At 46.1% G+C, this 18,449-nt stretch overlaps 1 protein-coding gene across 2 annotated transcripts in view; it reads right to left on the reverse strand.

The window, feature by feature from the left end:
• Nucleotides 1-1,428: 1,428 nt before the first annotated feature.
• PITPNC1 (phosphatidylinositol transfer protein cytoplasmic 1) overlaps nt 1,429-18,449 on the reverse strand; it is an 86,981-nt gene continuing 69,960 nt past the window's right edge. The window contains exons 3-10 of one of the 2 annotated variants that reach the window (XM_040437434.1): nt 17,929-18,017; nt 17,760-17,767; nt 14,307-14,378; nt 13,544-13,639; nt 10,126-10,281; nt 9,984-10,047; nt 7,248-7,366; nt 1,786-1,924 (exon numbers count right to left, since the gene is read on the reverse strand). In XM_040437434.1, the coding sequence (XP_040293368.1) occupies nt 1,919-1,924; nt 7,248-7,366; nt 9,984-10,047; nt 10,126-10,281; nt 13,544-13,639; nt 14,307-14,378; nt 17,760-17,767; nt 17,929-18,017 (610 nt within the window). In that variant the 3' untranslated portion in view covers nt 1,786-1,918. Of the gene's footprint in view, nt 1,925-7,247; nt 7,367-9,983; nt 10,048-10,125; nt 10,282-13,543; nt 13,640-14,306; nt 14,379-17,759; nt 17,768-17,928; nt 18,018-18,449 lie in introns of both variants that reach the window. The other variant, XM_040437432.1, reaches the window with a different exon arrangement.

Raw genomic sequence — 18,449 nt, forward strand, 5'->3', positions numbered from 1 at the left:
TAAGAAGAATCGACCCCTCATGCGAGGCCTCCAGCATGGATGCGCGCCGCTATCTTTACCGCGTCACTTCCGGTCGCATAGGAAGTGACGCGGACTGCGTCATCAGAGGAGCGACGGAGCCGCCGCTGTGAGCAGAGCTCCACCGGAGAAGCCGCAACAGCGTCCTGGTACCGCGGCCTGCAGCAGAGAAAGGTACCCGGAGAGCTAGGGGACCCCTTCCCAGAGGGGTGCTGGCTTTTTAGGCCGTGACAGAGGCTGAAGAGGAGAGGCATGAGCCCCCCCCCGACCAGCCTCGGACTAGTGATGTTCCCTACTATCCAAGCAGGGATTCCTCCTCACTGCTCCTATCTCTGTAGGGACAGGAAGAACACTGGTGGGAGGGCTGGGGAGGGGCCTTTTAACCTCTCACGCTTCCTGTCCCTACAGAGATCCAATAGGACATCCTCCAGTGGGTACTGTCATGGAGGGACGTCCTGGAAAAAAACAACTAAGATTTCTACTAAAAATAACAAGTGATAATTAAGAACTCAACCGCTCGTTAATTAGGATGACTATGTACAAATATCTGCTGTTTTCTTGCGGACCCCAGCCCGGGACAGTGTTGTCATGCTACATCTGCATGGCATATGTGCTTACCAGTTAATCTAGAATATAATTATTATATCTAACATGCACCCAAGCACACGCCCCCAAGGAGTGCAAGCCCCACCCTCGAGGAGCAACAATTCACTGTTCTATCTCCAGGAATAAAAAGACATATACATCCGGCAATCGAAGAGGTTATTACAGGTTACTATTTGACCGTCCCTATATTTTACGGCTGGATCTAAACTATAACTTGCGAGTCGCCTGTAAATTGAAACCTTTGCGCAATCTGAGACAGCTATACTACCCAGAATTCAATGGAAGCTGATGCAGTTGTGCAGCAATAGTGCAACATTTCCGCCGTCTCCTATGGGAGAACTCGAAAGTGTGCAGCCATAGCAATGAGTGCCTACATATGTCATAAGCAAGGGCGTACATAGTGGATGGGGGGGGGGGGGGGGGGGTCTTCCCACCTGTATCCCTCTTCCATCACAGGACGGACAGGTACGTTTTTGACCACCCTCTTCCCATCCTTAGGGAGACAGACTGGTTGCATCAGGTTTACATCCCCCATGTTAGGGCCTGGGCCCCCAAAGCACAGTTCATTACGTAGCTTATTGGAAAGGCATGCAGGTGGTTCCTCTATGCCGTAATGCGCACACAGCTCCACGACTGACCCATGGAGAAGCAGATTCAGGGCGGAGCGAAACGCGTCAGCGCTTATATATTCCCTGTTTATGACGGGTTAAAGCTCTCAGTCTTGAATGTCCATATCTACAAGTACAAGCAGCAGTGATTGTGGCCCAAAATCATTATAAACCTAAAACTTTTTTTTTTTTTTACTTTTTTTTTCTAGAAGAATACGTTATGCAAATAGTCGGACGGAAATGTCGCGGTCTGTGTGTCAAAGAAGAAGCGAAGGGGGGGGGGGGGGGGGGAAGGGAGCAGAGGTTTGGACCATCCAGGACACGGCTGGAGGCTCCTCTCTGGCTACATCTTGTCTCCCCTTCTTTGGGGTAATCAGGGGCTCTGACCGGTTACTCGGGTTTAGGGTGAGAAGACTTGTTACTGGTAAACATGCTCTGCACGCTCAGGGCGGGATCCGGCAGCGTTAACGTCTCCGGGGCGGACTTCTTCCGAGGCCGGTCTTTGGGGACAGTTAAAAACTCTGGAGCATCGGTGGTCAGAGGGGTGGAAGGTGCGCTGGAGGGCCCGCTGCGGGAACAGGAGGGCAGTGCAATGTCAGTGATTGATATGGCGGGTGGGAAGACCCCGATTTTTCTGTTGGTGGCTTCCTGAGTAGTCCGTTCGTACTCTCGCACTTCATCCATCGTCATGTCTGTGAAAAGAGAAGGAAATGTAAGAGTAAAGCAGTACCTGGTCCCTGTGACATCACTATCGCCGTATGTGATGACATCACACTGTATGAGATCTGTGCACCATGAGTCTTGTAGGATAACTGCTCCTGGCAGTGTTATATCACCGTGCACCTCTGCACCGGCCACATGAGCGGACGATTTTATCTTTTTATATCTAAGTAGCTTTACCCGCTCCCACCGGCTCCGTCCGGCGTCTTCATCACTGCAAAGTGGTACAAGACTTTAGGGTTGTCAGATAGAGATGAGAGGTGGTTGGCGGGGCTGTGACAACCTCTCAGACATGATATACAGGCAGGTTGTCAGCAGTAATAGATGAATAGATGTTCCTGTAGTATAAAGAGTGTGGATCTTTTGTCTGATCACATGTCATTATATCAGTGATGTCATCAGCAGGGGGCGGGGCTGTGACAACCTCTCAGACAGGATATACAGGCAGGTTGTCAGCAGTAATAGATGAATAGATGTTCCTGTAGTATAAGGAGTGTGGATCTCATGTCTGATCACATGTCATTATATCAGTGATGTCATCAGCAGGGGGCGGGGCTGTGACTACCTCTCAGACAGGATATACAGGCAGGTTGTCAGCAGTAATAGATGAATAGATGTTCCTGTAGTATAAGGTGTGTGGATCCCATGTCTGATCACATGTCATTATATCAGTGATGTCATCAGCAGGGGGCGGGGCTGTGACTACCTCTCAGACAGGATATACAGGCAGGTTGTCAGCAGTAATAGATGAATAGATGTTCCTGTAGTATAAGGAGTGTGGATCTCATGTCTGATCACATGTCATTATATCAGTGATGTCATCAGCAGGGGGCGGGGCTGTGACTACCTCTCAGACAGGATATACAGGCAGGTTGTCAGCAGTAATAGATGAATAGATGTTCCTGTAATATAAGGAGTGTGGATCTCATGTCTGATCACATGTCATTATATCAGTGATGTCATCAGCAGGGGGCGGGGCTGTGACAACCTCTCAGACATGATATACAGGCAGGTTGTCAGCAGTAATAGATGAATAGATGTTCCTGTAGTATAAGGTGTGTGGATCTCATGTCTGATCACATGTCATTATATCAGTGATGTCATCAGCAGGGGGCGGGGCTGTGACAACCTCTCAGACATGATATACAGGCAGGTTGTCAGCAGTAATAGATGGATAGATGTTCCTGTAGTATAAGGTGTGTGGATCTCATGTCTGATCACATGTCATTATATCAGTGATGTCATCAGCAGGGGGCGGGTCTGTGACAACCTCTCGGACATGATATACAGGCAGGTTGTCAGCAGTAATAGATGAATAGATGTTCCTGTAGTATAAGGTGTGTGGATCTCATGTCTGATCACATGTCATATCAGTGATGTCATCAGCAGGGGGCGGGGCTGTGACTACCTCTCAGACAGGATATACAGGCAGGTTGTCAGCAGTAATAGATGTTCCTGTAGTATAAGGTGTGTGGATCTCATGTCTGATCACATGTCATTATATCAGTGATGTCATCAGCAGGGGGCGGGGCTGTGACAACCTCTCAGACAGGATATACAGGCAGGTTGTCAGCAGTAATAGATGAATAGATGTTCCTGTAGTATAAGGTGTGTGGATCTCATGTCTGATCACATGTCATTATATCAGTGATGTCATCAGCAGGGGGCGGGGCTGTGACTACCTCTCAGACAGGATATACAGGCAGGTTGTCAGCAGTAATAGATGAATAGATGTTCCTGTAGTATAAGGAGTGTGGATCTCATGTCTGATCACATGTCATTATATCAGTGATGTCATCAGCAGGGGGCGGGGCTGTGACTACCTCTCAGACAGGATATACAGGCAGGTTGTCAGCAGTAATAGATGAATAGATGTTCCTGTAGTATAAGGTGTGTGGATCCCATGTCTGATCACATGTCATTATATCAGTGATGTCATCAGCAGGGGGCGGGGCTGTGACTACCTCTCAGACAGGATATACAGGCAGGTTGTCAGCAGTAATAGATGAATAGATGTTCCTGTAGTATAAGGAGTGTGGATCTCATGTCTGATCACATGTCATTATATCAGTGATGTCATCAGCAGGGGGCGGGGCTGTGACTACCTCTCAGACAGGATATACAGGCAGGTTGTCAGCAGTAATAGATGTTCCTGTAGTATAAGGTGTGTGGATCTCATGTCTGATCACATGTCATTATATCAGTGATGTCATCAGCAGGGGGCGGGGCTGTGACAACCTCTCAGACAGGATATACAGGCAGGTTGTCAGCAGTAATAGATGAATAGATGTTCCTGTAGTATAAGGAGTGTGGATCTCATGTCTGATCACATGTCATTATATCAGTGATGTCATCAGCAGGGGGCGGGGCTGTGACTACCTCTCAGACAGGATATACAGGCAGGTTGTCAGCAGTAATAGATGAATAGATGTTCCTGTAGTATAAGGTGTGTGGATCCCATGTCTGATCACATGTCATTATATCAGTGATGTCATCAGCAGGGGGCGGGGCTGTGACTACCTCTCAGACAGGATATACAGGCAGGTTGTCAGCAGTAATAGATGAATAGATGTTCCTGTAGTATAAGGTGTGTGGATCCCATGTCTGATCACATGTCATTATATCAGTGATGTCATCAGCAGGGGGCGGGGCTGTGACTACCTCTCAGACAGGATATACAGGCAGGTTGTCAGCAGTAATAGATGTTCCTGTAGTATAAGGTGTGTGGATCTCATGTCTGATCACATGTCATTATATCAGTGATGTCATCAGCAGGGGGCGGGGCTGTGACAACCTCTCAGACAGGATATACAGGCAGGTTGTCAGCAGTAATAGATGAATAGATGTTCCTGTAGTATAAGGAGTGTGGATCTCATGTCTGATCACATGTCATTATATCAGTGATGTCATCAGCAGGGGGCGGGGCTGTGACTACCTCTCAGACAGGATATACAGGCAGGTTGTCAGCAGTAATAGATGAATAGATGTTCCTGTAGTATAAGGAGTGTGGATCTCATGTCTGATCACATGTCATTATATCAGTGATGTCATCAGCAGGAGGCGGGGCTGTGACAACCTCTCAGACAGGATATACAGGCAGGTTGTCAGCAGTAATAGATGAATAGATGTTCCTGTAGTATAAGGTGTGTGGATCTCATGTCTGATCACATGTCATTATATCAGTGATGTCATCAGCAGGGGGCGGGGCTGTGACAACCTCTCAGACAGGATATACAGGCAGGTTGTCAGCAGTAATAGATGAATAGATGTTCCTGTAGTATAAGGAGTGTGGATCTCATGTCTGATCACATGTCATTATATCAGTGATGTCATCAGCAGGGGGCGGGGCTGTGACTACCTCTCAGACAGGATATACAGGCAGGTTGTCAGCAGTAATAGATGTTCCTGTAGTATAAGGTGTGTTGATCACATGTCATTATATCAGTGATGTCATCAGCAGGGGGCGGGGCTGTGACTACCTCTCAGACAGGATATACAGGCAGGTTGTCAGCAGTAATAGATGTTCCTGTAGTATAAGGAGTGTGGATCTCATGTCTGATCACATGTCATTATATCAGTGATGTCATCAGCAGGGGGCGGGGCTGTGACTACCTCTCAGACAGGATATACAGGCAGGTTGTCAGCAGTAATAGATGAATAGATGTTCCTGTAGTATAAGGTGTGTGGATCTCATGTCTGATCACATGTCATTATATCAGTGATGTCATCAGCAGGGGGCGGGGCTGTGACAACCTCTCAGACAGGATATACAGGCAGGTTGTCAGCAGTAATAGATGAATAGATGTTCCTGTAGTATAAGGAGTGTGGATCTCATGTCTGATCACATGTCATTATATCAGTGATGTCATCAGCAGGGGGCGGGGCTGTGACTACCTCTCAGACAGGATATACAGGCAGGTTGTCAGCAGTAATAGATGAATAGATGTTCCTGTAGTATAAGGTGTGTGGATCCCATGTCTGATCACATGTCATTATATCAGTGATGTCATCAGCAGGGGGCGGGGCTGTGACTACCTCTCAGACAGGATATACAGGCAGGTTGTCAGCAGTAATAGATGTTCCTGTAGTATAAGGTGTGTGGATCTCATGTCTGATCACATGTCATTATATCAGTGATGTCATCAGCAGGGGGCGGGGCTGTGACAACCTCTCAGACAGGATATACAGGCAGGTTGTCAGCAGTAATAGATGAATAGATGTTCCTGTAGTATAAGGTGTGTGGATCTCATGTCTGATCACATGTCATTATATCAGTGATGTCATCAGCAGGGGGCGGGGCTGTGACTACCTCTCAGACAGGATATACAGGCAGGTTGTCAGCAGTAATAGATGAATAGATGTTCCTGTAGTATAAGGAGTGTGGATCTCATGTCTGATCACATGTCATTATATCAGTGATGTCATCAGCAGGAGGCGGGGCTGTGACAACCTCTCAGACAGGATATACAGGCAGGTTGTCAGCAGTAATAGATGAATAGATGTTCCTGTAGTATAAGGAGTGTGGATCTCATCTCTGATCACATGTCATTATATCAGTGATGTCATCAGCAGGGGGCGGGGCTGTGACTACCTCTCAGACATGATATACAGGCAGGTTGTCAGCAGTAATAGATGAATAGATGTTCCTGTAGTATAAGGTGTGTGGATCTCATGTCTGATCACATGTCATTATATCAGTGATGTCATCAGCAGGGGGCGGGGCTGTGACTACCTCTCAGACAGGATATACAGGCAGGTTGTCAGCAGTAATAGATGAATAGATGTTCCTGTAGTATAAGGTGTGTGGATCTCATGTCTGATCACATGTCATTATATCAGTGATGTCATCAGCAGGGGGCGGGGCTGTGACAACCTCTCAGACAGGATATACAGGCAGGTTGTCAGCAGTAATAGATGAATAGATGTTCCTGTAGTATAAGGAGTGTGGATCTCATGTCTGATCACATGTCATTATATCAGTGATGTCATCAGCAGGGGGCGGGGCTGTGACTACCTCTCAGACAGGATATACAGGCAGGTTGTCAGCAGTAATAGATGTTCCTGTAGTATAAGGTGTGTTGATCACATGTCATTATATCAGTGATGTCATCAGCAGGGGGCGGGGCTGTGACTACCTCTCAGACAGGATATACAGGCAGGTTGTCAGCAGTAATAGATGTTCCTGTAGTATAAGGTGTGTGATCTCATATAGCAGGTTTGGGCCCCTTCTCCCTCCATGCCCCCCGCCAGCCCCCTGGTGTATTACGCTCTGTGGTATAATATTGCAGGACGTACACTCTCTTTGGCGTCGCTGTCTATCTCGTCTTGTGTCGGGGGGTGCTCGCTGCACACTTTTATGTTCGTTTTGAATTGCATGTTTTTCTCGAATTGTCGGACGTCCTCCATTGCCATATCTGCAAAGAGTCCAAGTTGACAGACGGCGTCATCGGGTGTCAGGGGGGTGCAGAACATTCGGTGTAGGAGAGGCGTGCGGGGGGGGGGGGGGTCTTAAAGCGCAGGCGATGCTAGATTTACTGAGCGAGTGTCTGATAACGTTAGTGTACATCTGCTGGAAAGAGAATTAGGCAGTGGTGATACAGGAGGAGCAGCGGAGATCAGCGGCTACGAGGATATAAGAGGAGATCAGCGGCTACGAGGATATAAGAGGAGATCAGCGGCTACGAGGATATAAGAGGAGATCAGCGGCTACGAGGATATAAGAGGAGATCAGCGGCTACGAGGATATAAGAGGGGAGGTGCAGGGAGGACGGCAGCCAAGGATCTCTTAGAAGAAGATTCAAGAGATCGCAGTGTGAAGAAGGAAAGATCTGGAGGTTTCTACTTACCTGAGATGCAAAACGACAAAACAGGAAGAAAATATAAAAAATAATTACACTTTTTTCCCCAGCTGTAGGTGATAGATTGGCCATCCCTGCTCTGTAGGGTCAAGTTATGCTCAAGGATAGATTGGCCATGCCTGTTCTATAGGGTAAGGTTATGTGCATGGATAGATTGGCCATGGCTGTTCTGTGTGGTAAGGTTATGCTCATGGATAGATTAGCCATGGCTTGTCCTGTATGGTCAGATTATGCACAAGGACAGATTGTCTAAGCCTGATCTGTCTTATTGGTCTTTGCACATGGATTGATTGGCCATGTCTGTTCTGTATGGCTAACCTATAGGGATCGATTGGCCATGCCTGATCTCCGTGGTTGGGTTATGTACATGGATTTAATGGTTGTATTTGAGCGATAATGATCAAGCTAGATACATGGTTTGATTGGCCATGCCTGTTCTGCAGGGCAGACATAGAGAAATGATTGATTGGCCATGCCTGATCTGTGTGATCAGGCTGTGTACAAGGATTTAATAGCCAATCCTGTTCTGTGTTTTATTGGCCATGCCTGATATGTATGATCCAGCTATGAACATGGATTGATTGAGCATTCCTGTTCAGTTTGATTGGGCAGTTGTGCATGGATTGATTGACCATCCCTATTTGGTTGGTCGTAGCTACTGTGCAGGGATTGATTGAGCATCCCTGTTCGGTTTAGTTCAGCTATCATGCATAGATTCAGTGGATGGATTTGTGCCGTATGGCAGTAATATATAGAGCGCTCTACAGTATTATCCCATTTAGCCTGTCCATACAGAGCAGACATGACTAATCAATCCGGCAAGTGGTTCACATGTAGAACCTATATCCTGTGCACGGACTATAAGCTTGTACCAGATAAACCTGGACTTTGTGATGGTAAAATGATAGCACCATGGGCGACGCCCCATTCCAAACTCCCAACTGCATAACAATACCAGACAAGCTAGCACTGGAGCAAGTGACAAGATGTGCTGAAGTGCTTCTGGAATGCAAAGGGTTAATAACCAAACCCATCAAGCAATCATTATCTTCTATAACAGACTGACTGGCGATGCAGCGGAGCGCCCCTTTAACAAGCAAAAATCCGCAATAACCAGGGTTTTGGGATGCTACTGTTCCTGTTCTCACCACTAGAGGGCAATCTCCATAATTACAAGTCATCGTTTGGTAATTAGCGCGGATCTGCCCCGATGAAGGGCAATTACAGGGGCAGGAGAAGTCTAGTAAATGGATTCATTAATACGGTAAAGAATGGGCGGCGTCCGGCCTCGCTCAGCGCCCGCGATGCTCTTCCAGCCGGATGTTATAGCCTTATTTCTATCTCAGGGTTTTCAGCAATTCGCCCAATAAAACCCACGAGGGTGAATGAGACGTGCAGGTCGCACATTGTCCTGGACAGCCGCAGCCCTGTGAATCGTATGTCCGATCGGCTCTGGACCTACTGGGGCGTGCTTATTCTATGGGTCGTCTACTTAGGGCGCAGCTGTCATATAAGGGGGTGTGATTTGTTTCGACACCCCGTCCTTCCATATGAGCAAGGATCTGACCCGTCTCCTGACACTAGGCGCGGCTGCAGGACCCATTACGGTCCCATCCTCATCTACTGAGACTGTTCTTAAAGAGGACCTCCGGCACTCCTGACATGTATGATTTAGTAAGTAATTGTATAACCCCTAATACAACAATTCTGATAATAATGGTAACTCTGTAAGGTGCTGTTCCTCTGTTATTCCTCCAGGAAATAGGGATAAACTGACAACTGGATGTCATCTTTCCCTTTGTGAATAGATGGAAAATTGATAGATATTGTGGAAAATTGTCAGTTGTACCAGAGGTCCTCTTTAAGAACAGTCTCAGATAGAAGTTGGCAGGGACCGCAATGGGTCCCTCATCTAGGCCTAGTGATGTCTGAATCCTCAGCCCTCCCCCGCTCTCCAGAAATGATATAAATCTGAAAAATCTAAACCGACTTCCGTTTCTAGTAATGAAGGGTCCGTCTGTCGTCTGTCCCACCCTTGGATATATCAGCAAGTACCATCATGGCTACAGAGACCATACAGCCATTCCTGCCATATGGGCAAACAAGGCTCCTGCCTAGGACTGACCTTTTACTTTCTTTTATTTAACCCTCTATGAACCCCACGGTCACTTACCATACCACTCGTCGACCCATGCGAAGGCCTGCCGGTGTCCGATCAGCAAGACATCCCTCACAACCTGCACAGAAAAAGATGTGTCACTCCAATGGAAGGAGCAAGGACTGCTGGCCATCACCTATAGGGTCACCCCACTCACCCTGTGCACAAACTGCTCCACCCGGGTCTGCAGACCCCAAACCTCGAACTTCACGGCAACCAACTTATACGAGCACATGATGGGCTGCTGTGTCTCTCTCCAGCCTTCCCTGAGAAGCCCTCGGCCTGTCTTCTCCGATTTGAAGGTCCTGGGGTCCTGCAAGAAAAATCAGAACCTGAAAAACACAGTAACAGGGGGCGGGGCTGTGACTACCCCTCATACAGGATATACAGGCAGGTTGTCAGCAGTAATAGATGAATAGATGTTCCTGTAGTATAAGGTGTGTGGATCTCATGTCTGATCACATGTCATTATATCAGTGATGTCATCAGCAGGGGGCGGGGCTGGGACAACCTCTCAGACAGGATATACAGGCAGGTTGTCAGCAGTAATAGATGAATAGATGTTCCTGTAGTATAAGGTGTGTGGATCTCATGTCTGATCACATGTCATTATATCAGTGATGTCATCAGCAGGGGGCGGGGCTGTGACTACCTCTCAGACATGATATACAGGCAGGTTGTCAGCAGTAATAGATGAATAGATGTTCCTGTAGTATAAGGAGTGTGGATCTCATGTCTGATCACATGTCATTATATCAGTGATGTCATCAGCAGGGGGCGGGGCTGTGACAACCTCTCAGACATGATATACAGGCAGGTTGTCAGCAGTAATAGATGAATAGATGTTCCTGTAGTATAAGGAGTGTGGATCTCATGTCTGATCACATGTCATTATATCAGTGATGTCATCAGCAGGGGGCGGGGCTGTGACTACCTCTCAGACAGGACATACAGGCAGGTTGTCAGCAGTAATAGATGAATAGATGTTCCTGTAGTATAAGGTGTGTGGATCTCATGTCTGATCACATGTCATTATATCAGTGATGTCATCAGCAGGGGGCGGGGCTGTGACTACCTCTCAGACAGGATATACAGGCAGGTTGTCAGCAGTAATAGATGAATAGATGTTCCTGTAGTATAAGGAGTGTGGATCTCATGTCTGATCACATGTCATTATATCAGTGATGTCATCAGCAGGGGGCGGGGCTGTGACTACCTCTCAGACAGGATATACAGGCAGGTTGTCAGCAGTAATAGATGTTCCTGTAGTATAAGGGGTGTGGATCTCATGTCTGATCACATGTCATTATATCAGTGATGTCATCAGCAGGGGGCGGGGCTGTGACAACCTCTCAGACATGATATACAGGCAGGTTGTCAGCAGTAATAGATGAATAGATGTTCCTGTAGTATAAGGTGTGTGGATCTCATGTCTGATCACATGTCATTATATCAGTGATGTCATCAGCAGGGGGCGGGGCTGTGACTACCTCTCAGACATGATATACAGGCAGGTTGTCAGCAGTAATAGATGAATAGATGTTCCTGTAGTATAAGGAGTGTGGATCTCATGTCTGATCACATGTCATTATATCAGTGATGTCATCAGCAGGGGGCGGGGCTGTGACTACCTCTCAGACAGGATATACAGGCAGGTTGTCAGCAGTAATAGATGAATAGATGTTCCTGTAGTATAAGGTGTGTGGATCTCATGTCTGATCACATGTCATTATATCAGTGATGTCATCAGCAGGGGGCGGGGCTGTGACTACCTCTCAGACAGGATATACAGGCAGGTTGTCAGCAGTAATAGATGTTCCTGTAGTATAAGGTGTGTGGATCTCATGTCTGATCACATGTCATTATATCAGTGATGTCATCAGCAGGGGGCGGGGCTGTGACTACCTCTCATACAGGATATACAGGCAGGTTGTCAGCAGTAATAGATGAATAGATGTTCCTGTAGTATAAGGAGTGTGGATCTCATGTCTGATCACATGTCATTATATCAGTGATGTCATCAGCAGGGGGCGGGGCTGTGACAACCTCTCAGACAGGATATACAGGCAGGTTGTCAGCAGTAATAGATGTTCCTGTAGTATAAGGTGTGTGGATCTCATGTCTGATCACATGTCATTATATCAGTGATGTCATCAGCAGGGGGCGGGGCTGTGACAACCTCTCAGACATGATATACAGGCAGGTTGTCAGCAGTAATAGATGAATAGATGTTCCTGTAGTATAAGGTGTGTGGATCTCATGTCTGATCACATGTCATTATATCAGTGATGTCATCAGCAGGGGGCGGGGCTGTGACTACCTCTCAGACAGGATATACAGGCAGGTTGTCAGCAGTAATAGATGAATAGATGTTCCTGTAGTATAAGGAGTGTGGATCTCATGTCTGATCACATGTCATTATATCAGTGATGTCATCAGCAGGGGGCGGGGCTGTGACTACCTCTCAGACAGGATATACAGGAAGGTTGTCAGCAGTAATAGATGAATAGATGTTCCTGTAGTATAAGGTGTGTGGATCTCATGTCTGATCACATGTCATTATATCAGTGATGTCATCAGCAGGGGGCGGGGCTGTGACAACCTCTCAGACAGGATATACAGGCAGGTTGTCAGCAGTAATAGATGAATAGATGTTCCTGTAGTATAAGGAGTGTGGATCTCATGTCTGATCACATGTCATTATATCAGTGATGTCATCAGCAGGGGGCGGGGCTGTGACTACCTCTCAGACATGATATACAGGCAGGTTGTCAGCAGTAATTGATGAATATGTGTAATCAGGACGAAGGCGCCGCCACGGTTATTCGGGGGGAAGGGGAGGTGATGTACATGTTGTGTGCTCAGTACATGTGTCTTGGAGCCGTATCGTCCCCCAAACCCCTGCCCCCTCCCCATTTATTCTTAAAGGGAACATGTCATCCGGGGGCCACACATGGAGGCCAGTCGTTCCTCCCCTTATATACATACATCACCATCCGCCATATTTCTTACACTACTAGAATATCCACTGACTCCTCCCTCTTATTTGCATATAGATCAGCCGCCATCTTGTTTAGGGCCAAGCAGGCGCTGTGCGTTTTGTTGGAGCTAAATCCGTGGCACATACGGATTTTGGCGTGGGTTCGTTCCACTGCGGAAAACTTATCCTCTGGACTCCGCCCCCTCATTTGCATACATCTCCTGAGCCTGTACGAGATCAGACTGACGGGCGCACACGGATGAACGCCCTCGGTCCCCTGGCGCTGTGTGAGGTGCCGGGCGCTCGGCAGATGGATCAGCTGTGATGAGCTCAGTCACCGTTTACAGTGAACATAACGCGATTACACGTGCGGTCATGTGTGGCGACGTTACATAAAACGTATGTGCTCGCGCTTCACACCTGGGGACATTAACTCTTTACCTCCCTCATAGACTTATATTGTTGCATCTGTTCCTGGGAAACCTGGGTGCCAACCAGTGACATCATGTTCTTCTAGGCGCCATCGTCAACCCCGCTGATGACATCACTGCTCACCTTTGGATTTATTTCACAGACCTTTCCGGGGGCCACTTACCTCCGATTCCTTATAATATCTCTCCGGAACATCGTCACACGCGATATCGATGAAGCAGACCTCGCGCTCCAGGTCCTTCAGCTCATTGAGAAATATCTGTAGAAAAGGTAACGCAGAAAACGAACCGTCATGTCTGACCGAAGGACGGCGGTAAATACTGGGGGTCGTCCAATGAGATTGCAGCACCGTGGAGACATGTAAGGAGAAACCTCATTGGTCACTTCTCCAACCGATTGGCTCTCAGAAATCTAAGGTGTGGCCTTCTTACCCAAAGCAACCAATCAAAATGCAGCTTTTATTTCCTGAACTGCGCTGAACAATGTAAGTCACACTGATTGGTCGCTGTGGGCAACTCCTCCTCTCTACCGTTTCTTTCATTAGTTTGTCCCTGTTGCCCATAGCAACCTGAGTGGACATTTTATTTGTTCATTGAGTTTTCGCTAGTTGCTACGGGCACGAAAACTTTTAAGGGTGACCGGAATCAGAGCCGCCATCCAGCAGATTTAACCCACCCTAAAAGTTTTCAATATCCTGAACCCTCACAGGAATTCTATATGGGGGTTGGTGAGGAGCAGTTCCCATGGCTGTACTTCCCGATTACCACTAGATGGCAGCACAGTCATAAATCCAGCTCATCCAGCTTCTGAGGATTTGGAGAAAACAGCAATCTAAGGGGTTAACCGCCATATACTACGATGCCCTGGAATTTGCTTAATTAAAATTAGTTTAAAAAAAAAAAAACAGCACCAACAATGATACTCACATCGTCATTGCTTCCCTTATTGTCCTCATATTTTGTCTCTATGTGGATGGAGAATTTCGGAAGGAATGAACACTGCAAACAAAAAACCACCAGGGGGCTATTATATATTCATCATAACGTAACCCTAAACCTTCCAGATACAGTGCAGCATGGTGGCGGTCAGCAGGCAACAAAAACGGCACAACTAAACATAGCCTATGAGGGACCGACACTACAACTCTCAGTTCCTCGCCTGATGATGGTTATCCTAAACCCTTCCATTCTGTGCCATCCAACAATGAAAGAGTTAAATGAGCATCCCACATATAAAGTGGTTCAAAGATGGTGTTAGAGTCTCTGCTCAATGTGCAGTCCTCATAGGTGTGTTATAGGTAGGAGTAACTCCGCCCCCGAGGAGCCAGCTATCACTGGAAGGCATTCTGGTAGATTTGGGGCCAGGCATTTCTCTCAAACCTTAAAATAATATCCGCAATCCATCCAGGTGACCAAAGCACAGAGCATGAGGTGGCCATGTCATAACATTCAGGGTCATCCTCATTAATTATCTCTAAGGTAACTGCTTTCAGATGTTCCTACAGGATGTGGCTTAGATATATTACAGGATGGAAAGATCTTGGAAAAGACTAAGCTGCTGGGGACAAGGTCTGATTCTTCATTGTCAGCTCCTTGGGGGAGTGGATTTCATAATTTCCTCACTAAATAGTCAGCTCCGAGGGACAGGATCTAACTGACGTATCAGTAGATATTCAGCTCCTTGATGGAAGGGATCTGATAGTTATATTGCTAAACTGTCAACTCCTCGGGGCAGAAGGAGCGGTCATTATATGACTACATTGTCACCTTCTCATTGGAGACAGTCAGCTCCTTCAGTGAGAAAGTGTGGTCATTATATCACTAGACTGTCACCTTCTTGGGTGAGGACTCTGATCATAGTCAGCTGCTGAGGAACAAATTCTGATCATTAAATCATTAGACTGTCAATTCCTCGAGGGACGGGATCTGATCATTAAACCACTAGATTGTGAGCTCCTGGGGACAGGGTCTGATGGTTATTTCAAAAATTGTCACAGAGGGCATAGTTATAATATCATTAAATTCTCAGCTCCTTCTTGAGGGAGGGTCTAATTATTTTATCTCACTGGATATGGGAGGGGGCAGATAATTGTATATTACTAGATTCTAATTTCCTTTAGGGGAGGTCTGATTACTGTTTATCACTAGAATATCAGATCCTAGTGGGAGGGATATGATTATAGTACATCACTAGCATCTCAGATCCTAGTGGGAGGGATATGATTATAGTACATCACTAGCATCTCAGATCCTAGTGGGAGGGATATGATTATAGTACATCACTAGAATCTCAGATCCTAGTGGGAGGGGTATGATTATAGTACATCACTAGCATCTCAGATCCTAGTGGGAGGGATATGATTATAGTACATCACTAGAATCTCAGATCCTAGTGGGAGGGGTATGATTATAGTACATCACTAGCATCTCAGATCCCAGTGGGAGGGATATGATTATAGTACATCACTAGCATCTCAGATCCTAGTGGGAGGGATATGATTATAGTACATCACTAGCATCTCAGATCCTAGTGGGAGGGATATGATTATAGTACATCACTAGAATCTCAGATCCCAGTGGGAGGGGTATGATTATAGTACATCACTAGAATCTCAGATCCTAGTGGGAGGGATATGATTATAGTACATCACTTGAATCTCAGATCCTAGTGGGAGGGGTATGATTATAGTACATCACTAGCATCTCAGATCCTAGTGGGAGGGGTATGATTATAGTACATCACTAGCATCTCAGATCCTAGTGGGAGGGGTATGATTATAGTACATCACTAGCATCTCAGATCCTAGTGGGAGGGGTATGATTATAGTACATCACTAGAATCTCAGATCCTAGGGAGATGGCTCTGAATATTGAAAATTCTCAGTTCCTAGTGGATAGATCAGATTATTGTATTTCACTAGATTCTCAGCTTCTAGGTGTATGGTTACTGTATAATCATTAGATTCTTGGCTCCTGGTGGGAGGGGTTTAATTACTGTATATTACTAGATTCTCAGCTCCTAGAAAGAGGTGTCTGATTACAGAATATAACTAAATTCTCAGCTCCTTGAGGGAGGGGTCTAATTATTTTCTCTCACTGGATATGGGAGGGGTCAGATTGTTTTATATTAATAGACCCATCTCCTTTAGGGAGGGGGGTCTGATTATTGTACATCAATAGAATCTCAAATCCCAGTGGGAGGGGTATGATTATAGTACATCACTAGAATTTCAGATACTAGGGGGAGGGATCGCATCCTAGAGCAGGAGTCAGCAACCTTCGGTGCTCCAGCTGTTGTGAAACTACAATTCCCAGCATGCTTTATTCATTCCTATGATATTTCTTAGAAGAGCAAAGCAAGTATGCATGCTGGGAGTTGTAGTTTTACAACAGCTGGAGTGCCGGAGTTTCCTACCCCTGTCCTAGGGAGACAAATCTGAATACTGTAAATTCTCAGTTCCTATGGGACGGATGAGATTATTGTATTTCACTACATTCTCAGCTCCGAGGAGGAGGGGTATGATTACTGTATAATCATTGGATCCTCAGCCCCTAAGGGGAGGGGTCATTATTACATAATCCATTATTGTATATGACTAGATTATCAGCTCCTAGGAGGAGAGGTATGATTACTGTATAATCATTAGATTCTCGGCTCCTAGGGAAAGATTTCGTAACTGTATATTACTAGATTCTTAGCTCCTAGGAGGAGGGGTATGGTTACTGTATAATTATTAGATCCTCAGCCCCTAAGGGGAGTGGTCATTATTACAGAATCCATTCTCAGCTCCAAGAGAGGGGTCTGATTACTATATATCCTAGGGGGACGGGTCTAATTATTGTAAATCACTAAATTCTCAGCTCCTCGGGGGAGGGCCCTTTTCGAATTAGTAACGTAACTCTGTCCCTTTACGTGCATAAAGCAGAATACAGACATCATCTAGTCATGTGACACCACATCTCCCTTATTACATAATGCCAACATTAATATTTAGAATATGCAGCCATCTTGGCTGGGGTTGGGGCGGATATGTAAATTATTTTTGACAGACATCGGGTATCAGTCTCGCACGCACCTCTGTAAAATGTAATTGATAAAAAAAATGTTTTCTCGGTTATGTTGCTGAAGTGGATGGATCACGAAAAATTTATTTTTAGGTCTTCAGAATACGTCACAGCATGAGATATAAAAAGAGATGATCCACCCCCCCCCCCCACACACACACTGTTGCTAGGCAACCATCTTCAGATTTGGTGGAGTTCCCCTTTAAGTGGGCGGAGCATAGGCTGCATATTACTCTTTACTTTTAGAGTGTCAGTGATGTCACAGTTCAATCATGATGTCACTAGCCCCTCCCCCATCTCAATGTACATACTCACTGTGTATTCTGCCGCCACGTCCAAATCAGAAAATAGGAAGAAACAAAAAAAAAAAAAAAAAACACATTATTATACGGCACCCCAGAAATCAAAGACAGGAACCCCAATTCATGGCTATAACATCCAGAGACGGTGCATCTAAGATCTCCGAGAACAGAGTGACACCTACCTGTAATTGTGTATGGATAGTAGTTCCAGGCCTTTTCTGTTACGTAGAAGATTTTTGGTACCACGGCTCGCGCCCAGCTCGGGAGCTTACTGCAAAACCCAAAACATACCGGTACATCAACACAAACATTATAGGAGCAGATACTGAGGATTACACCCAGTATACAGGAGAAGTGGTACTGTGCAGTGTGTATATATACAGAATAAGGGCAGATACTGAGGATTACACCCAGTATACAGGAGAAGTGGTACTGTGCAGTGTATATATATAGAGAATAAGAGCAGATACTGAGGATTACACCCAGTATACAGGACAGGAGAAGTGGTACTGTGCAGTGTATATATATACAGAATAAGAGCAGATACTGAGGATTACACCCAGTATACAGGAGAAGTGGTACTGTGCAGTGTATATATATACAGAATAAGAGCAGATACTGAGGATTACACCCAGTATACAGGACAGGAGAAGTGGTACTGTGCAGTGTATATATACAGAATAAGAGCAGATACTGAGGATTA

This window comes from Bufo bufo, chromosome 6 (genome assembly GCF_905171765.1).
Source record: "Bufo bufo chromosome 6, aBufBuf1.1, whole genome shotgun sequence".
NCBI lineage: Eukaryota > Metazoa > Chordata > Amphibia > Anura > Bufonidae > Bufo > Bufo bufo.